General features: G+C 42.9%; 1 protein-coding gene across 4 annotated transcripts in view; it reads right to left on the bottom strand.

Annotated features, from left to right (window-relative positions):
- The window catches only part of Epb41l4a (erythrocyte membrane protein band 4.1 like 4A), a 203,473-nt gene that overhangs the window by 35,974 nt on the left and 145,493 nt on the right, over positions 1-22,006 (bottom strand). For all 4 annotated transcript variants that reach the window (XM_027400694.2, XM_035440209.1, XM_027400695.2 and 1 more), the window contains one exon: positions 20,798-20,919. In XM_027400694.2, coding sequence (XP_027256495.1) covers positions 20,798-20,919 — 122 coding nt within the window. The remainder of the gene's footprint in view (positions 1-20,797; positions 20,920-22,006) is intronic.

The raw sequence follows: 22,006 nt of genomic DNA, 5'->3' as shown, positions 1-22,006 counted from the left end.
CCTCTGGTCTCTACAAATGCACTCTCAGCACAGTACCACCCCAGGGGTCTAAACTATGACCTATTAGTAAGTCCCCATACTATGGATTTAAAAAAAAAAAAAAAAGCTTCTGGGATACTTGTTACCATATAGGAATACAAACCCTTATCGGTTCTTGAGAACAATACTGTGAAGTTTTCAACACCTCATAACTGGTCCCACTTGAAATCACAGTGGACTCCCCAAAACTGAAACCCAACTTAAAATACAGATAGCGAAAAATGAATAATATACATGTGATATGTACATTTGTCTGTCCGTCTGTCTCTTTCTCACACACACATTTCCAATTGTACCTTTTACAAAGCATGCCTCAACAGACACCCACAGCTATACACCGAACTGAACTCTGGAACTCAGTTGCAGAGAGGGAGGAATGAAGATCAAAGGGGTCGGGACCAGGGTGGTGAAACCCACAGAAACAGCTGGCCTGAACAAGGGGGAGCACATGGACCCCAGACTACTGTCTGGGTGGCCAGAACACTTGATCCAGACACTTGAATGTGGATGTCAATAAGGAGGCCTCGGCACTCTATGGGCCCCCTGGTAGTGGATCAGTATTTTTCCCTGGTGTAAGAAGGGACTTTGAGAGCCATCCCACGTGAAGGAATGCACTCTCAGCCTGGACACTTTGGGGGAGCCCCTATGGAGGGCCCTACCATCCCTGGGGAGCAGAGGGGGGATGGGGTGGGGTGCTGGTGGAGAGTTGGGGGGAGGGGAGGGAGAGGGAGAAGGGAATGACATGTGAAGCAAACTTGTTCCTAATTTAAACTAAAAAAAAAAAAAAAGTTTCAAGACCTAAAGCTGAATTTTTAAGTTTATTCCACTGCTGATTTGCATGCATGCTAGATGGGCCAGCAGAGGGAGCCCACAGCAGAAATTTTGCAGGGTTTCCCATTGAAGAGTCTGGGTCCTGATCTCAGGACAGAGACTGGCAGACAGGAATGACATGTGTAGCTCCAGTGGTGACTTCTCTCCAGCACGCACCTCACTCAGAAGAGAAGCCAGTTCGGATGGGAGGGGCAACCAGCCAACCTGTGGCAGGCAGGGGTGTCTTCTGCAGGGCTATTCCTTGAAGGCTATCTCCACAGGCAGAGACCCGAATCCAGCGCCTATTCATCACTAAGTGCAAAGCACTGGAGTCATGGAGATAGCTGGGAAAACTAACAAACACTAATATGTCTGGAGTGCCTACAGTGTATCAGACACTGTTCTAAGTAGGCACTATCTAAGTGTGTATTTGCTCGTGTAATCCTCAAAGTAGCCTTGTAAAGCAGACACTGACATCACTTCACTTTAAAAACACAAATAGGAGCCTTTGGGGCTGGAGAGATGGCTCAGTTGCTAAGAGCATCACTGCTCTTGCAGGACCTAGGTTTGGTTCCCAGCATCCACACAGTAGCTCACAACCATCCGTAACTCCAGTTCCAGGGATCTAACACCTTCTGATGACCTCCATGGGCACATGGTACAAAATACATACATGCAGACAAAATACTTACACATTAAAATAAATAAAATAAATAAAATAAATGTCTTAAAACCCTGAGCTTTTAACCCTATAGCTCCCTAGTCAACCAGCTTTGAAATGTATCAGTTCAGTCACAAAGATCTGAATCTCTCCCACCACAACACACTGCTGTTTTCCATCTGCCATCTAAATGCCACCTACAAATAGTGTGAATGGATAGAAATTAAAGGTCAACTAGGGAGGAAGAGAGGGGGGAAGAAGGGAGGGAGGGAGGGAGGGAGGGAGGGAGGGAGGGAGGGAGGGAGGGAGAGAGGGAGGGAGGGAGGGAGAGAGGGAGGGAGGGAGGAAGGGAGCGAGGGAGGGAGACAGGGAGTCTATCTAGTTATTAACTCTGAGGAGAAATGGTTAGAAGGAATGAGATGAAAATGATTAAGTAACTTGACTTTCCCCCCAAACAACTGGTTGCTAGAGTAAAAAAGGAGTAGCAAGCCTGAGAGATGAGAGCTGGAGCAAGCCTGGGCTAGGCTGGGTACACAGCTTTGTTTAGCACGTGTCCACCCTTCTTACTCAGCTGGTCTTACTGGCAATAGGTGCTTGGAAGTGACCTCCTTCAGTTCAGAAAGAGCAGCTGCCAGAAGAGAATTCAACTTGCCCAGGATCTATTTAGCTACTTGATTTGGGGACAATTCTTTAGCCATCTTGTGATGTCTTGATGATGAGCACACATGCGTTTTCAATGACAAAGACACATTTACTACTAAAGAGGTGTACACAATCCATAACTTGTCTAGCTATAGTCAGCTCACTGATGCTATTCAAATAGCGCCACTGGTAGTCACTTAAAGGAGAGTACATGACATTAAAATGAAAAAAATAAAAGCCATGTTTGACAATTGAGAGAAACTTATATATAGGAAAAGTAAAAGGAAACGGAGTGTCTGAGTAAAGGGTGCTTTACCATATTAATAATTTCTTTTAAATACCAATCCAAATATCAATTTGTAAATTTAAAAATACTTATTATATATTCTATGTATGACTGTGTTGTCTGAATGCATATATGTGCACTGTGTGCATGACTGGTGCCTGCAGAAGGCAAAAGAGGGAATCATGTCTCCTGGAAGTGGAGTCTCAGGTGGTTGTGGGTTACCATGTGAGCACTCAAAACTAAACCTGTGTCCTCTGTAGAGTTATTTAATGGCTGAGATAGTTCACCAGCACACACACACACACACACACACACACACACACACACACACACACACACACACACACACGAATTTGTAAATCTTTATGTTCAATTTTATTTTACTTAAACATATTTTATCTTTTCCCTAACCTTTAATTAGAAAAACAACTACATCTAATATTTAAGACAAAAAGTCAAGGCACATTATAGCCATTCCCAAGAGCAGAAGTCTGAGGGTTTTAGTAAATCAACCACCTAGCCCAGCACAAACTATCCGAAGAAACATCGTAAGCAGGAAGGGAACTGAGCTAGCCATCAGAAAGGGTTCCATTTTCTCCCCACACTGATAATACAAAGTCACCTCACCTTAAAGCTGCACCAGTATCATGGGATTAAAATAGCAAAGTAGAATAAATCAGTAAAATAAAAGATCCCTTTTCTAATTGCACAGATTACAGTCAAACACAAAAATACTCAGGAAGAAAATTCTCTTCTCTATCCCCACGCAGATACTTATTTGGCAGAATACAGACTTACTAAACTGTAAAACAAAAGCAAATTTTAAAGCACATGCCATGGAAACTAGAAATGTTTCTGCATCCGATGCCCAATTATTTAAAGTTCAAATCCTGATGTCAGCTCATCCACACAAAGGGATCCCTACTTTAGCTCCTAAGAATTTCTGACTTCAAAGGTCCCAAGACAGTAATTTAAGTGCATCTATCTACCTCCTCCCTGTAGACGTACAGACTTTTCAACATCGATTTGCTACATGTCAACTGCAAGATCAAACAAGGCATCTACTAACACGCTAGAGGGTAGATTAAAAAGATGGGAGTGGCGGGGGAAGCTACTAGAAAAATACATCAGTGCACAAAAGAACCTTCCACAGTTCCTCTGCTTGCAGTTTCCTGTCCATAGCACAATACTGCCCAACACTCCCATTTTTACTGGCACAATCAACTTGGAGATGTACAGTAGATGGACATAAAGGTACCTCTTTCCCAGTCCTCCACCATAGCTACAGAGATGCATACATACTGAGGGAGAGGCAGTCAGAGATAGCCTTCTCTACAGCTCAGAATGCCGCGTTCAAAAACAAAAGAGGCACTAGGGAGCCTTGCCTGCTGGCCCAAGCTGCACACACACACACCCTCCCCCAGGCCTGCAAGCTTGACTATCTGAAGACTTGTTAATAACACTGTGTTGGAGAGCCTGCCTGTGAGGGAGGGGCAGCCTTCCCTCAACCTTCAGGGCCCAATGACAGCCCTTATCTCTGAATGGCTGGATGGAATCAGAAAGCATCTCAAGTACAGGGATACCAATTATTATTCTGTGTCACAGGAAGAAAGAGCTGGTAGTCAAGTTTCTCGAGGCACTGGTAATTCCCCCCAAAGCACAATGGGACCCTACAACTTAGAGTAACAGAGCGTAAACCTTCTTTAGCTACCTCCTCTCAAACCCACAACTAATGTTCTCTTGGTCTAGGGTGAAGGAGTACTGCACCTGCTTCCATGGAGGACACTGGGCTACTCCCTGCTTTATAGTATACAAAGCACATATATAAGGATTACTTTTAAATTTTATTTTACTATATGTATGGCTATTTTGCCTGCATGAATATACACGTGCCATGTGTATTCAGTGTCCCTGTAGGCTAGAAGATGGTGTCAGAGACTCTGGAACTGGAATTACAGATAGTTGTGAGCTGCCATGTGGGCACTGGGAATTGAACCCGGGTCCTTAGGGAAGAGCATCCAGTGCTACTAACCACTGAGCCATCTCTCCAGCTCCAAGGGTTACTTTTAAAAAGACTTATTTAGTAGAAAGAAAGTTGGAAATTTTCTTTTACAATATATGTCTATGTCCAAGCCCCTCTCTGTGAGGTTGCAACCCGATGGCATTTAATTCTTTCATGCTAAGAATTGTTAAAAGCTATGCATCTCAGTGTGTGCATACAAGATGGAAAGTTGTATTTTTTCCATGAAAGTTTTCTGGTTGGTTATCAGGACAGTGCTGGCCTCCTTATGTGTTTGAATGGATTCCTTCATCTTCTATTACTGAATAACAAGGAGAACTGATGTTAGTTTGTTCTTCTTTGAATAGTACAGGGCAATGAAGCCATCAGGTGTTGGGCTGTTCTTTGATGACAAGATTTTTTTACTAATTCATCTCTTATCACTCTATCACTTTTATCTGTGACAAAATACAGACGTGGATTAAAATGATTCTCTAGATGATAAAATTAACTTCTGGGGGTGGGGAAATGGCTCAGTAGGTGAGAACGGTTGCTGTGCAAGCACCCATGTAAAAAGCTAGTTTGCTTGCAGCTTACATGACCTGTGACCCTGGGCAGTGTGTGTGTGTGTGGGGGGGGGAAACAGGGTTGGTGAGGGAGATAGATCTCTGGGGCTGCCTGGCTGCCAGGATCGCTGATACGTCTGTCGAAATGTTGTAGAGAAGGACAAGCAGGATATCTGACACCTAGGTGCCTCTGGCCCCCACAGCCTTATGTACAGACACATATAACATACACACATATACCCCACACATGTATATCACACACACAGAGGCACACAAAAAATTAGCTTCTCAATTTTTATTATATTTAATGCTAATATTAACATGCCACAGTCATACCAATGTTGACAAAATATTAAATACGAACAGTAAATTGTACTAGAAAGTAGTTCTTTTTAAATATTTGTTATTTGTATATGTGTTTGCCTGCATGAGTTCATGTGCACTACATGTATGCTGGTATCCAGAAGGCACTGGATCCCCTGACACTGAAGTTTGGAGTCACCTGATATGGGTGCTGGGAGCTGAACCTGTGTCCTCTGTAAGAGCAGTAAGCACTCTTAACAGCTGGGGCATCTATCTCTGTAATCCCTGGAAAGTCATCCTTAATGAGATAAATTGGGCCTTGTTTTCCTAATGGTTACATGTATTATATCCAATTAGGAATTTTACTTTTAGGCCAGTTGTGGCATAAACTCCTTTAATCTCAGCATTCAAGCAGTAGAGGCAGGTAGATCTCTTTTAGTCTGAGGATAGCCTGGTCTACACAGCAAGCTTCGGGATAGCCAAGGATACATTGTGAGACCATCAAAAAAAAAATCAAACAAACAAACAAACAAACAAGTCAAACAAAACAAACAAAGCACTTATTTCTCTTCCAGGGGACTAGAGTTTAGTTCTCATCACAAGTCAATGGCTCACGACTGCCTGTAACTTCAGCTCCATGGTGTTTGATGCCTTTGTCTGGCTTCTACAGGCACCTACATATACACATGTGCATGCACGCACGAGTGCACACGCGCGCGCGCGCACACACACGCACGCACACACACCAAAATGCTTGTTTTTTTTTTTTTTACTGTTGGTTGGATGTGGTAGTGCACATCTTTAATCTCAGCACACAGGAGGCAGCAGCAGGCAGATTTCTGTGTGTATGTTGGGACAGCCTGCCCAACAAAGCAAGTTCCAAGACAATGAAGAATGAAGCCACTTAGCACAGATTCTATTACCATTTTAATCCCATTGATTTTTTTTCTAAGTGCTGAGACTTTTTGAGCATATTACCAAGTAGAGAGAAAAAGTATTCTGCTAAGGGGTCACACTGACATCCCAAAGCACCTCTAAGAATTGCATATCTAGTCGTGACACATTATAAGCGATTATCAAGTCACAAGTTCACTGGGTCCTTCAACTTTGTTGAGAGTCAAAATGAGAAAATGACTTAGAAAAAGATATATTACTTGATAATTAGAATCATTCACTTCCCCAACACCACCCAAGGAGGTTTAAAGACACAGATGCAATAGATTTCAGTTGGAGGAGAGCTCAAGTTTCCTTTGTAAAATATTTCACTGCAAGAGAAAGCCAGCATGTCTAGTATTACAGATAGATTTCTTTCAGGGAAAAAAAAATCTAGAAATTAATTCAATCCAAACTACTAAACTTCTTGTGTCCTAAAAGCCTCCATGATGTCCCACTCTTAACAGGAATCAGGACACAAGACCCCTAACAGCTCTTTGGAGTTGGAGAGAACAACAGAAGCAAGGTATCACCATTCCAATAGAGAGGGGCCAGACAAGGGGGGAGTAGATACAGAAACAGACAGGGAGGAGGTAGTAACAAGTAAAAAAACAAAAGCTTCACCCTTTGCCTTCCAAAATGCATTTTATTATATATCCCTCAGCTACAAACACAGGGATGGATGAAAAGTGTCAGCTAAGACCAACTCCTATTATGTGTCCTTCAAAACTGGCTTCCTTCACAATATCACCATAGATCACTTCTAGCCACAGTCAAAATATCCTCCTCACTTTCTCCAGGGGTTTTTGCTGTTTGTTTGTTGAGATGTAGCCACAGCTGGTCTTCAACTCACAGAGATCTGCCTGTGTCTGCTGGAATCCAAGGTGTGACCACCATGCCTGGCCTGTGTTATTGTTGCTAAAGACCATTTCATTTATTTTAATTTTAGGGTGTCTGAGTGTGTAGACCCACTGAGGCCAGAGGCAGCTTCAGATACCTTGTGAGCTGTCTCACATGGGTGCTAGAATCTCAGTCCCTGCCCTCTGATAAAGCAAATGCTCTTAACCGCTGAGGCTCCTCTCCAGCCCTCTCCTGTCTTACGTTTCAGTGCCCCACTGACACACGGCATGGCCCATCTGCCAGAATCACGACTTTCATATCTCTAGGCTGAAAGTGGCTAAGTATGCAAAGTTAGAACACAGATCTGCTTCTCATCCTTGCCAATTCACTCATACTCACTGATCTGGTGATCTTGAACAAAAACTCCTCTGGGTCTCTGTTCTCTCATCTGTGAAATGGGGTACCACCAACCATTTATATAGTGAACAAAAGGGTTAAATTAGACAACTTATAGAAAGTCCTTGGCACAGCATTTACAGGTGTTCACATAGTTGCCTGGTGTTTGTATGTCTGAACTTGTACACATTAGTAGCCATGTTTTATTTTATTTATTTTGTTTCATGAAATGGGGTCTCACATCCAGAGATGATCTATAAATTCTTGCTAAATAAGGAGGAGAAGCAAAAAGGTATCCTTTGTGGTAATTTCACTAAAGTTAAGGCTTGAATGTGAGCATACAATAGGTTTTTAGTTTTCCTTGCTTTTCCAATTTGGGTAGCTATGCTTGGAATGCCAAGCACTCACAGAAAGGGGGCACACACTAGTTTCTCAGAATACATCTAATCAGACTAGCCGTACATTAATAAATCTTTTACACAGTGCAAATAAGTGTCAGCTTCAAGGCAGAATAGAAAAGGGTGTGAACAAAGGAAAACAGTCCTGAACAAATACTTTCATCTACCCAATGCTCACTGCACCTGACCAGTTATAGCCTCTCCCCCTTTGCTTGGGGAAATGCCACCCCCAAACTTAGATCATTTCTTCCAGAAATGGGTCAATAGTCCAGCACAGCTCTGGAGCCCAACACTCTAGAGTCTAGAGAAGCATAAGTTCAAGACCACCCTGGGCTACTACAAGTCGAGTTCCAGCAGAGTGACTTGCTGTTCCTTCATAAATCCGCAGAATACTGCTAAGGGATGGCAAGATGGTTCAGCAGGTACAAGAGCTTGCTGCCAAGCCTGATAACCCAAGGTCAATCCCTGAAATCCTCATGGTGGAGGAAGGGGCCCAACGCCCACATTTTGTCTTCTGACCTCCACATATACACACTCAGCATACCCCCCCCCACACACACACAATCTTTTGAAACAAGTTGTGTCTGCTCCAGTAAAAAACCACACAACAGGAAGGAAAGCAGGTGTGTGTATTTTCAAATAATTCTAGCCATTTTACTTTTAAAAGTTTATACTGTCTTGTTTTCAATTATGTTCCCTAGCATCCTAAAGACCTGGATTAAAATCCTAGTCTGTTCCAGGCATCTGGTCAACCTTGAATGACTGCTTAACAATGCTTCTTAACAACTGTTTTGGTTTCCTCATTAATTAGAAAAAAGAAAATAAGAAAACTATCTCCCTTAGAGTTACTAAAACTGTTACATCCAGTGACAAGCCAGCTCTGACTAAAGAGAGATTTAAAGTGAAGACCCCTCGGGACCTCACAGATTGGAACTCATTGAAGCAAAGTCTCCCTCCCCCTCTATTCTCAAGGTGGTGTGGTTCCTCAGTGTTTTACAATCAACTCCACTTTCATTTCTCCATAAACCAGCTGTTCACATCAGTACAAGGAAGGGACCGCCATACAGCCCCAAATGGTTGGCTGTGCTTAGTTAGCCAAGTGACTCATCTGCTGCATTCCGAGTCACCGTCTCTAGAGGAGTTTGATTTTAGAGTTCCTCAGATGTCCCATTCTGACCACAAACAAGGCCACACCTACAGAGCGCAGTCCCAACTGCCCTCTAGTCAGAAAACCCACTCAGCAAAGAACTCCATATGTTGAGCAGGGGGCACTGAGTGAATGGAGCTCCTTTCTCTTCTGGCTCACCCTCCTCTCCCTACACCTTCTATAGCTACCCTGAACACAGGGAACCCCAAACATTTTCCGTATTGAAATCAATGTCTAAGGCAAACAGAGTCATGCAAATCCATCCACTCCAGACTTCAGAGAAAATCCGAGCACCATCTTCCAGTAAAGCAGAGCCGTAAATCTTAGGTGCTGTATGCTCTAGAACACCTATGCCCCAAACAGAATTTCAAACAGCTCAAAAATATCCTTTACCTGCTGCCTGGGGAGGAGCAATGGGGCACACAGGAGTGTGCTTAACTAACAAAGCATTTTTCTAACTTTGAAATCAAGGCACATTATTATGAATCCTGACAGCAAACAAGTGCCGAGGCAGAGTCAATCCCACCCCCTCCTGGCTTCCACAAGCAGGTTCAAGAAGGGACTAGTCCACAGCTGTGTGAACACAGCTGTCAAAGTCAAACACAAATGAGACAAGCCTCCCAGAAGAGATGTCCATCTCTCCCTGGTTCTCACCCCGTGGACAGCACTCAAATTTTTAACTAGGAACTGACCGAATAGGTAAAATGTCAGAGTTATCTGGTCAATTCTAACTAAAAGAATAATTTAAAAGTGGCATCAGAGCAAAGGTTTTTACAATTAATATACTCAACTTGGCAATAAGGATTTCATTGGCAATAGACCTTTCAGGAGGTCTAATGAATCTGCTAAAATGTTTTCTGAAATATAAAATGCTATATATTTCCAATAACAAAAATATGTTTAAATGATTTGAAATTATTTTATGCAGATGAGTGTTTTGCCTGCATGCACATATGTACACTGCATGTGTGCCTGGTGCCCGATGACATCAGAAGGTTTCAGGTCCCTTAGACTGGAATTACTCCTGGCTGTGAGCAACCATGCAGGGTTTGAAAATGGAAACTGGGTCTTCTGGAAGAGCAGCAAATGTTCTTAACCACTGAGCCAACTCTCCAGTCCCACAAAGATATATTCTGTAATTTGGGACAACAGTTTTCACAGATCTCTGCAAGTGACAACAATCGAGCATACAGTGATGTTTTCCCTGAAGTCTTCTATATCTTTTTCATGTCTGATCCTTCCAACTCTGAGTGAGGTAAGCCAGGGAACATAGAGAGTTTTAGGGAGAAGGGTCCTTAAAGTTTACATACCTGATTCCTTTCTTTTATGGACAATGGGATGAGAGTGTATGCTGTAAAGTCTTTTTACAGTTAGAGCAGAAATTACTGACAAACATACGCCTTTCTCCCTTTTCTTCAGTCACCACTGCATGCTTTCCTAATGGAAAAGCTTGCATAATCAGGCAACGGGCAACCTAACTTTTCCTCAGAACATTCTTTTTTTTAAGATTTTATTTATTTATTATGTATACAACATTCTGCTTCCATGTATATCTGCACACCAGATCTCATTACAGATGGTTGTGAGCCATCATGTGGTTGCTGGGAATTGAACTCAGGACCTCTGGAAGAGCAGTCAGTGCTCTTAACCTCTGAGCCATCTCTCCAGCTCTCCTCAGAACATTCTTACAGTCAGGCTGACGACAACACAGAGACCCAGATTTGAATATTATCTCAGTAGATTATCTGAATCCAATTCGTCACATTGAAAAAGAAGAGACCGAATCACATGCTGTCCAAAGCAAAGTTAGCACTGTGTTAATTTTCTAGACACCGTCACCACAGTCACCACACAGCAGCTTGTGTTCAGAACGCTTTGTCCTAATGCCCTGGGAAGAGAACTGACATTAATGTCTTCCTTTTCCTGTCTTTGGCTGACCAGAGAAGATAAACACGAACAAGCATGCAAATTCTGACAGGTGTGAGGGCTATCATGTCCTCATCTTTTCCCAGTCTCCTTCCTCTCACTTTTTCCAGTCCCTTGCCCCAAATGATCTTGATCCAGACATCCTCCAAGCTAAAGAACCAGTTACTCTTAGAATCACTTCACCTCCCCTGGGTCCTGGTTTCTTACCTGCAACACAGAGCACCTGCCCCACTTGGGCTCCTGCAAGGACTCTGTGTGCTCATGACTCTTTCTTCTCTGGATTAAAGCCTGCGCTCCAAGACGCCCCATCTGCAATCCTCTCTAACATGGGGCTAATGTGCACAGGCACCAAAGTGCCTCACTGCAGTCTTTGAAAACTCTCTCTGCTCATGTTGCAGAGGGAAGGTTGTTAAGCTTGTAACCTGAGGGGACTTGTAGATTCCTGGATCCAGAGTCCTGAGTCTTCCTTGCTCAGTAACTCTGCCTCCCCTCTTTGAGCCCAACAGGCTTTGTCCTTCTTTGTCCTCTCTCTTTCCTTTGGCTTCGTGACACTGGAGATATTCCTGACATGGAGTTTTCTAAGCTCGGTCTGGTATGTCCTGTTACTTGCTCTAAAAAATCACACTGTTACTTCCTAAAATAGTATCAGTGTCTTCAGTTCTGAGCCTTTCAAGGACTATCTCTATTGAAAAAATAATGAGTGTATGTTTGAAACCATTTTCCCAGTATAATGCACTCCTGACAATTAACTACTAGATTTTTTAAAATTACAAAATGGGGGTGGGGGTGGGGGGAAGCAAATAAAATCTATCTCGCATTCTTCATTTGCTAAGAAACACTTCCCCTTTAAAGGCCACTACTATCACTAACCCATGCCTGCATGTGCATCTGAACCATATACCCCACCCATGTTCGTGTATGTCTTTTTATACAACGGGAGCACGAATCACTACCAGGGCCCATGCTGCTTTTTCCCTCCCTCATTTCTTGCTTACACTGTATCTCAGAGATCATTCTATATACTTATTATAGCCATGTTTGCTCTGTGGTTCCCAGACAAGTCCCAGCACCCACTTTCTAACCTAAACACTCATGGTCATAGCATCCTCTAAAAGAAATGAGTGGGACACGATCTGTGGAGCTCAGGGATGGAACCAAGCACGCAGGAATGGCAATAAACGTTACTTATTAACATTCTCTTCCCTTGATGGGCACCTTGTAGAGCCTGGCCTTTCATGGCAAGTATCATGGAGCTGTGGAATTGTACCAACATACAAGTTCAAACCCTATTCTCAGATTTCTTTTGACAGATACATAGTACTGGACACAGTGTGTATTTCTAGGTCAGTTGCCAACTATATTTATACTATATTTAAGGTAGTTACGATGTGCCTACAACAAAGCCTGCTCATATTAGACAGGTGAAGTTGTTGAGCTTACTAAGAATTTCTTCATCCAAAGCCCTGGTATTTCCGTGTTGTCTGTTTGTTCAACAATGTGGTCTCCCCTCTCTGCAGCCTTTGGCTTCATCCTATCTTTGTCTGTTCTCTTTCTACTGTCTGCTTGATGTGAAAATGCACCCAGTAGGACTAACAACTAATTCCTTCAAGTAGGGAAGCCACCAGCACAGATATGATCAATTATGGGAACTTGGAAACTGTCAGGTAGGTCCCTGTTATAAACAGAAGCTGTAAAGTAGGCCCTTGTTACAAATGCCTTCTAAGAAGCTATTTTCCAATTCAGTCGTAGAAAATCCCTACAGGAAGAGAACAATGAACATTTGAAGGGGAGTGTGAGAGAAAGCAGAAAGGCAGTTGTCGGGATGGAGTGTTTGTGAGAACAAAGTTTCAGTGTTACAAGAGAAAACTGTTGTAGAGAACTGTCTACAACACAGTGAATGAGAGTGTAAAGATGTTAAACTTAACAGTGTTTTCTTACCACCAAGAAATCAACTTGGACTAAAGGCTACTCTAAAAAGTAGGAAGACAATAAGGGGGACAATGCCTAATAATGTTCATACCAGCACTTTGGAGGCTAAGGTAGGAAGATTATGAGTCCATGGCCAGCCTGGAACCCTATCTCAAAAGACAAAGGGAGGGAAAAAACCCAGACTGTGTCCTGAACTACCCTCTTCCTTTATATTCTGTTAATACTGACTCTTGTTCAGTGACATGAAAGTCCCCAATTTCCTTCTCCATCCCCAGACATTGTACTTAAATGCCCCCCATTGTCTCATCCCCCATTGTCCACTGCCCATAGTCCCGTAACAGCCATATTATCCTTTGTATGACCGCATCATAAGTATAATTCAAAGAGTGAAGGGTGGATTTCAGAAAAAAACTAAAGTGCACCAAGCCCCCACTAAAGCACAATAAGATGTTCAACATGTTTAAAACACCATCTCCAGGACAATAACCCAGGAGGCAGGGTTAATATCCCCACTTGCCAGATGAAGAAACAGAGGCTCAAGGTAGTTATGTGCTTTTTAAACACTAAACACTTAGTAACATGGACCTCTGAGGCCAAATGCAGATTAACCAGGTCTGGCTTCTTGTATTTACTAGATCGACAATTCCTTGAGTTAATGATACGCCTTGGATTGATGAATACCCCATTCACACAGTTTCCTTTTTTCTCTGCCTGATGGTTATTCACTCTGCTGGCTTCTGCTGACCTAGTAAATGTCTCTTTCTTGACTTGCCTCTTCAGCAGTCCAGAGCTACACTGCAGTAGGTGAAACTGTTCTTTGCTTCATCCAAAGCTTTTTCTGTATCGACTGTTTTGGCTGGACCTACCTCATGTCTCCAACAGACATGCCAGTCGCTACCCGCAGGCAAATCATTTGCCGTGGTCCTGAGCTGTGGCAACATCTTTCCCTGTAGTTGGCTGACCAACCTACTAATAACCAAGTGTTCATGCCAAGAGTGATGGAGTAGGACAGGGATTATGATTCTCCCAGGGGTTACCAAAGAAGCCCATTGGGAGCCCCAAGACAGGTGGAGGCATCTCATAACCATGTAGTAAGTCAACCATTTACCCTAACTCTTCCAATCTAGGATCCCAAAAAGGCAGTCTATAAAACAAATCTGTCACTCAGATTTAGCACATAGTTGTTTTTTTCTAAATGAAATCAATTACTAATATTTTAAATTCTAAAACGTATACATAAATATCCACACTTTGTGCTTCCTACAACACTGGAAGAATCATGAACACATAATGGACTTATTCTGCGACCATGGCCATGGCTGTCTGCTTGCATGCCCAGCCCAACAACCCTCACAACCTTTTGGTCATGGTGTCCATGGTCCCTTCCACACAACTTGAAGAGTAATGACACTGTCTTGCCTTAAAAAAATATTTTATGAGTATGAATATTTGCCTGCATGTATGTGTGTGTACCATGATCATGCCAGGTGTCCACAGAGGACAGAAGAGAGCATCGGGTCCCCTACACAGAGGTTATAAGCTGCCGTGCAGGTACAGGGACCCAAACCCCATCCCCTGCAAGAGCAGCAAGTGCTCCTAACCACTGTCTTGCTCTCTGTGATCTAGATGATACTGCAACTCCTTTGTCCTTCAGTGGAATGTTTCTAAGAAATTAAATGTCTCCCCAGGGAATCACAGCACTGCTGACAGTGCAATTGGCTTCACCACTATTTCCCTTACATCTAATTCTGGATTCTACCTAAATATTCTGTCCTTATGGCCTACATAACAGCAGATACTTCTCACAAGAGCCCACCTGCCTGAGCTGCCAAGACCTTATCAGAGACAGGGCTGTGCAAATATGCATATTTCCTGCCTGCCACCTCCCTTCCTCTCCATACACTGGGGCTCTAGCCACCGAAGCAGCTCTGATTTTTGGAATGCTCTGGCCGCCTGCCCTGGCACTGAACTCCTCTGGGTGGGACTGCAGGCTGTGGGGTGCAGAATCTTGACTCTGGAATGTACTTCCTCATAGAGGTGGCCAAGACCTATGCTTGGCAGATTCCAAACACAATGACCTTTAAGCTACCAGACATGGATTACTCCTGACTGAGAGGTGAGTCCAAGACTCTTTACACTCACGGAGAGCGGGTTAAATGGGGCAAGTCATCTACTCAGACTGATCTGTTTTCTCTTCCAAAGGAATAAAGGGATAACTTCTGAAGTAAAAAGTGGTGCATGTATGCTAAAAACACAAGCTAGCAACAACAGTCTCCAGTTGATTGCTACTTGTTATTAATAAAAAAAAATGTGAAATGAGAAGTGAGAATACAGGCTGATGATTCCAAGAATTGTAGTTCTAAAACTTTATTTGTGATCATATAAGAGGATTTGATCTATAAGAAATAGTAGTTGGCCTTATTAAAGTAAAAAAGAACCTATGTCTTCTCTAAACTATAACTCCACTTCTGCCAGATACAGGGCAAGTCCTAAAAAACAAACAATAACCAAAAACCCCAAACCACCACCCCAAAAGAACAACAACAACAACAAAAGGCCAGGCACCCCAAAAGAACAACAACAACAACAAAAGGCCAGGCATTGGTTGTGTACCCCTTTAGTCCCAGGACTCGGGAGGCAGAGGCAGGAGGATCTTTGTGAATTTGAGGCCAGCCTGGTCTACAGGAATGAATTCCAGGACAGGCTCCGAAACAATACAGAGAAACCCTGTCTCAAAAAACAAAACAAAACAACAACAACGACAAACCCACCATAGTCCCTATTTTAAAAATTGTTAAGCTTGGTCTAGTAGGACAGTCCAAAATTACCATAAACAATTTACCAAGACCCTGACTCAAAACAAAAACAAAATTTTAATTTAAAAAGATTTATTATTATTATTAAGTTTTAATTATATATAAGTGTGTATGTTTGCATGCGGCCCTGGAGCTGGTTGTGAGCCACCTTACATGGGTGCTGGAAACCAAACTCAGATCCTCTGGAAGAGCAACAAATTACTCTTAACTGCTAAGCCATCTATCTCTTCAGTCTCCCAAAATAAAAACTGAAAAGAAACAAATCTGGGGATATAGTTCAGTGGTAAAGCACGCGGTCCTAGGTTCAATGCCCAACACTACAAAAGTAAGAATCATCCTCCGCCATTTTAATGATCAAATTTTTTCAAGTATTTTAAATAACTTTAGCAAGGTAATACCTTGTTTCCTTTTAGCCAGTAAAATTTAAGCTTTTTTTCTCTTCTTCTTCTTCCAGCTCTAGGAATAAAATCAAGGGCTTGATATACTTTAAACTACACTACATCCATAGCCTAGTTAAAAAAAAAAAAGTTAACAAATGAGAACTACTGCTTCTTTCCTAGTCGGCTGTTGATGACTGTGTCCTAGCAACAGTGACCTGAGTGAAAGGCTGTACTGGGGAAACCGTGTGGGAGGGAGGAGGGCACAGGCTGGCCAGGTGGACGCTCTGGGCAGCTGGAATTTTAGGAAGCCTTATTGTAGATCCCACCTTCTCAGTCTCTTTCAGAGCAGCTTCACAGGGATGGCCCTCCTCCACAGCGCCTGGGAGCTGTGGAGGCTGGAGAGGAAAGCTCACAGTGATCATTGAGGGTAAGACTAGAGGGTTCTCTTCAAATATCTGCTTCAACTTAGGACCCAACCAACACGCTCCTTCCACAGGAGTGCGGGCATTGGAAAGCCACCCTTGCATGCATGCGTTGGGACCGGTGTGTGTGTGTGTGTGTGTGTGTGTGTGTGTGTGTGTGTGTGTGTGTGTGTGTGTGTGTTATCCCACACCTATATGCATATGTGTAGCATTAATTAGACTCTGTGAGTTAAAAATAGTGACAAAAAGAAACATCAAAGGGGTGAAGATGGGAAGGAGATGGTGTTTATGGTGTTTCAGAAGTACAACAGAGTGGAAAGCTTGCTTACTGAGCTTAAGCACGGGATGGTTAGCCCAGTGGGATTTTACATTACTCACATAAAAAGATAGTACAATGTTAAAACAAAACCCGAGACTAGCCGTTAGAAGACTAGAAGTGTATGCCTAAGACACCGACTTAACTGAATTACTATGTGCTTGCAGAAGCTCTCTGGGTGACCAATGACCAACCCCATTCAAAGCTAACTGTAGAACGTTTGGGAAATGCCATGTGCTGGGAGTGCCTGACACACCCAGCCCCTGTTCCTGTGCCTCCCAGGGAAGGTGACATCCCGAGTTAGAGGTCCTTCCCAGGGCAGCCTGGGGGCTTTCCTCCTCTTCTCTCATGATACATGCCTATCAAAGCTTTAGCCCAGTGCCCCGTGTGACCATCTGATCACAGAATACAGAGTTGTGCTGTCTTTGGAGTCCCCCAGGTGTGGCAGAAGTGAGGCAAACTCAAGTTAAGATACTACCTGCCCCATGAAGCATTGCTAAGTCTGGAGACCCCAGCTCACAGGGGTTTCTAGGCTTCTTATGCCTCTCGCTTCGTAAGTAGTAAGTGATGCATGCATTTTGTGTGACTGCCTGAGTGTGTTCCATCTCACTGGGCTCACAAGAAGCAGTAAAATCTGTGCACAGCAGATCTGCTCCACAGTAATCTTGACCCAACTGTTTCTGGAATGTTAGGCCCTTCTCAGTGAAATGGGAGTTATAGTAAGGCACTCTACTGCAAATTTAAATCTACTGCAAACTTATTTTTGTCACTACAGAATCATCAAAAAGCACTGTGTCTCCAAGACCAATTGGAAGAGGAAACCTAAAGTCGGACAGATGAAAATGACTTTAGAAATGGTAAATCAGGTCTCATTCCTACATCCAGGAATCACACAACAAACTCATCCACTTCCTTCATGGGTTTAATGTGAGGCTAGGATGAGAGGTGAATGTCAAAATGATACATCAAGTTGGGCTTGGTGAAAAACACCTTTTAATCCCAGCATTCGAGGGGCAGATCCAGGACGATCTCTGTGAGATTGAGGCCAGCCTGGCCTACATAATGAGTTACAGGACAGCCAGGGTTATAAAGACAGATTCTGCCTTAGAAAGGAAGGAAGGAATTGAACAGTGGGTGGGGGGAGGGGAAAAGGACAGGAAGGCAGGAAGGTAATCTGGCTACACCAGCTCTCACACAATGGCTAGATGTTGATTCTTACTATTAACAATTCATTTCAAAGAATACAGCAGAAAGACCCAGGAGAAAAGGGCTCCTATCCCTAAACAGAAAGCCCCCACCTCCTTATAGCTCCTAGGACCATGTTTTCCTCCACTATAAAATGTAAATATGCTTTTTTTCACTGTGCCCTCCTTCCAGGGTTATCTTGTGGCTTAAAGGAGGTGCTGTATGTGAAAGTGCTCGGAGAGAACCAGACAATGCCCCAAGAGAGATGTTTTGCAAGAAAATCCAGTGAGCTTTGAGCACCAAACATTAAAATTGACTGATTGGGTGGCTTTATTAAAGAAATAGTATGTACCACCAATACAAAAAAAATCTGAACAGCACAAGGTCCACCAATAGAAAAACTGGTAAGCATGAGAACGAATACTCAGACTAGAAACAAGCAATTTGGTGTCAGGTACATAAAACGCCAGCCCACAGAATGGGAAAAGATCTTCACCAACTCCACATCTGACAGAGGGCTGATCACCAAAATATACAATGAACTCAAGAAGCTAGCCACCAAAACACCAAACAGTGCAATTAAAAAGTGGGGTGCAGAACTAAATAGAGAATTTTCAACAGAAGAATCTAAAATGGATGAAAGACACTTGAGAAAGTGCTCAAATTCCTTGGACATCAGAGAAATGCAACTCAAAACAACTCTGAGATAACATCTTACTCCTATCAGAATGGCTAAAATCAATAACACCAATGATAATCTATGCTGGAGAGGATTTGGAGAAAGAGGAACACTCCTCCATTGCTGGTGGAAGTGCAAACTTGTACAACCTCTTTGGAAATTAGTATGACGGTTTCTCAGGAAAATGGGAATCAGTCTACCTCAAGATCCAGCAATTCCTCTCTTGGGCATATAACCAAAGAATGCACATTCATACAATAAGGATATATGTTCAACTATGTTCATAGCTGCACTATTTGTAATAGCCAGAACATGGAAGCAACCTAGATGCCCCTCAACTGAAGAATGGATAGAGAAAATGTGGTATATTTATACAATGGAGTACTACTCAGCTGAAAAAAACAACAGAATCTTGAAATTCGAGGGCAAATGGATGGAACTAGAAGAAACCATCCTGAGTGAGGTAACCCAACCACAAAATGACAAACATGATATGTACTCACTCATATGTGGGTTTCAGATATAGAGTAAAGGATTAGCAGCCTACAATCCACACTGCCAGAGAAGCTTGCAAACAAGGAGGACCCTAAGAGAAGATTGCATAGTACCTCAAAGAAAGGGAGGGGGATGAGAACCCTTGAACAAAGCTGACAAAAAGAACCAAGACCCAACAGAACATATACCATCATCTATATACAACATTAAACATGTACTAGATAAATCAACTTGCTCAGAAAAGGGTTGTACAAGCAGTAAAGTTACAGTGAAAAGTAAATAATAACCTTTTATGATCATTTTTATGAGTTTTAATGAGTTTAAATGAGTTAAACAAAGATTTTCTCTGACTGAGATGAGATGGTGACAATACGATTAGGGAACCAATTTAGAATTGGAGGACTGACAGTCTAGTTAAATTTCATTTGTGTACAGATACCCATGATCACATATGAATGTATGTCTGATTTTATCTGCTTCTATTTATGTTTCATGATAAAATAAAGAATAGTAATAATTATAAAAGGCTGTGCTGGGTTCCATACAATCATTTCAACAATGCCTTCTTATTTTTTAAAAAAGACTTTTATTATTGGGGGCTCTGAGAGCCATCTCTCAGCCTCTGAGATGGCTCAGAGGCTAAAAGCACTGACTGCTCTTTCAGAGGTCCTGAGTTCAATTCCCAACAACCACAGGGTGGCTCACAACCATCCGTTATGAGATCGAGTGCCCTCTTCTGGTGTGCAGATATACACGGAAGCAGAATGTTGTATACATAACGAATAAATAAAATCTTTTAAAAAAGACTTTTATTAAAAGTTATTTTGGTTCAATCTCACATCCACTAAACTAGGAAATTACTCACTTAACACTCCTCCAAAAACAAAGTATAACCATCAGGGAAGTCATGGCCATTCTTTCTGCTCATTGGCAATTCCTGATTACTATCCAGGTGTGGTGACCACACATGGTATCCCAGCACTTGGGTGGTGGAGGTGGAAGATCAGGAGTTCAAGGCCAGCCTGTCTACATAGTCCAGACCAGGCTGGGATATATGAGACCCTGGTTCCTCCAAAATACAGAAAATAACAATAATAATGTTAGGTAATAATAATGTCTGTTTGAAACTTCCAGAGTCAAACTAAAAATTCTAGTATTAGAAACAAAAAGACTAGAGCTAGGGAGGTGGCTGAGTGGCCAGTACAAGTGTGAGGACCTGAGTTCGAAACCCCCAGTCCCAAGTAAAACAGCTGGGAGTGGTCATGCACCTGCAATCACTGTATTCCTACAGAAACATGGAAGGCAGAGTCAGGACGATCCCCAGAAGTTCACGGGCCTGATAGCTTGGTATATGCAGTATAAACAACCAAAAAGAAACTGTCTCAAACAAGAGAGAACGTGAAAACCGACACCCAAGGCTGACCCAACCTCCACATATGCAGTGCCATGTGTGTATACACTTCCATGTACATAAATGTTAGCATATACACATGCACATCATACACTCAAATTATGATGAATAAAATTAAAAAAAGATTACGTAACTGTAGTTGCCACCTGAGCACATTTTACACACCAGTCTAAAAGAAATTGCTCCATCATTTGGATGCCCTGGGGTTGAGTACTTACCAGCTGGTTGAGTTTGTGCTACCCTCTTGGGGTAAGTCTTGCTTCGACTTCTCACCACGTTCTGATTGGGCCGGGGAAGCTGGATAGAAAGATCTCGGCTCATTTGCAAAGCTGTCCTGCCACTTGAAAATGAGACATTCTGATTAGCAAAAGTAAAACCATATGGCCAAAAATTAAATAACAGTACAGTCAAAGTATCAAGAAGAAGATGAGGAAGGAGAAGGAGGAAGAGGAAGAGGGGGGAGGAAGAGGAGGAGAAGGAGGAGGAGCCCAGATGCCACAGGACATAAGCATGCTGAGGTTCTTTTTGACGTCCATTATACATGACCAGGAAAGTAGCACTGACCTAAGGGACGGACCTACGTCAGATAAAAAGAAGACAGGAAGGGGAGATGTATCAAAAGTTGGGTTTATGTTTAGGCAGGACAGGCTAGAAATAAAGGCTGCGGATGGCCTTGAGGCCCATAACTAACTAAACACTAGAGAAGTCGTGGTTGGTGAACTATGCAAGGGCAGTAATCTTACTAGCCTGTCCCATGCTGTGCTCACTCAGCAAGTTGTACAGCATCCCCTGCAACAGACCAGGGTGATTTTGCTTCTCAGCCCTGGCACAATCAGCTATTTATTATCCCCTCACTTGGCAACCCATATGTCCAGAAAGAGGGAAAGCAGACCTAGAAGCCCACATGGGGCTTGCTTCTCTAGCGACCATGTGAGGGTCTGGAGCCAAGCTTCCTTCCCTGAGCAGGCATTCTGGTTTAAATCTCTGTCTCTGTCTGTCTCTCTCTCTATCTCTCTCTGTGTCTCTGTCTCTCTCTGTCTCTCTCTCTGTCTCTGTCTCTCTGTCTCTGTCTCTCTCTCTCTCTCTCTCTCTCTCTCTCTCTCACACACACACACACACACACACACACACACACAGCTTATATGCTAAAGATTTGGCTTCAACCAGTAGCCAAAATGAGAGGTGACTAGGTTGTGAAGTCAACAGTCTCAGTAATGAGTTACTCCATTAGTCAGCTTATAGACCAATAGACTGCTAGACGGTGGGGCCTGATGGCAGGTAGTAGGTCACTGAGGTGTGCCTTTCAGGTGAATATGTATAATACAAGTGGGCCCAGACCTACCTGTCTCCTCGCTCTTCCTCCTTCTTGACCCTCTCCCTCTTTAGCAAGCACGATATCATCAGTCTCTCCCACCACACACTCTCAC

The sequence above is a fragment of the Cricetulus griseus genome, chromosome 2, assembly GCF_003668045.3.
Source record: "Cricetulus griseus strain 17A/GY chromosome 2, alternate assembly CriGri-PICRH-1.0, whole genome shotgun sequence".
NCBI lineage: Eukaryota > Metazoa > Chordata > Mammalia > Rodentia > Cricetidae > Cricetulus > Cricetulus griseus.
This window is presented reverse-complemented; position numbering and strand designations above follow the sequence as displayed.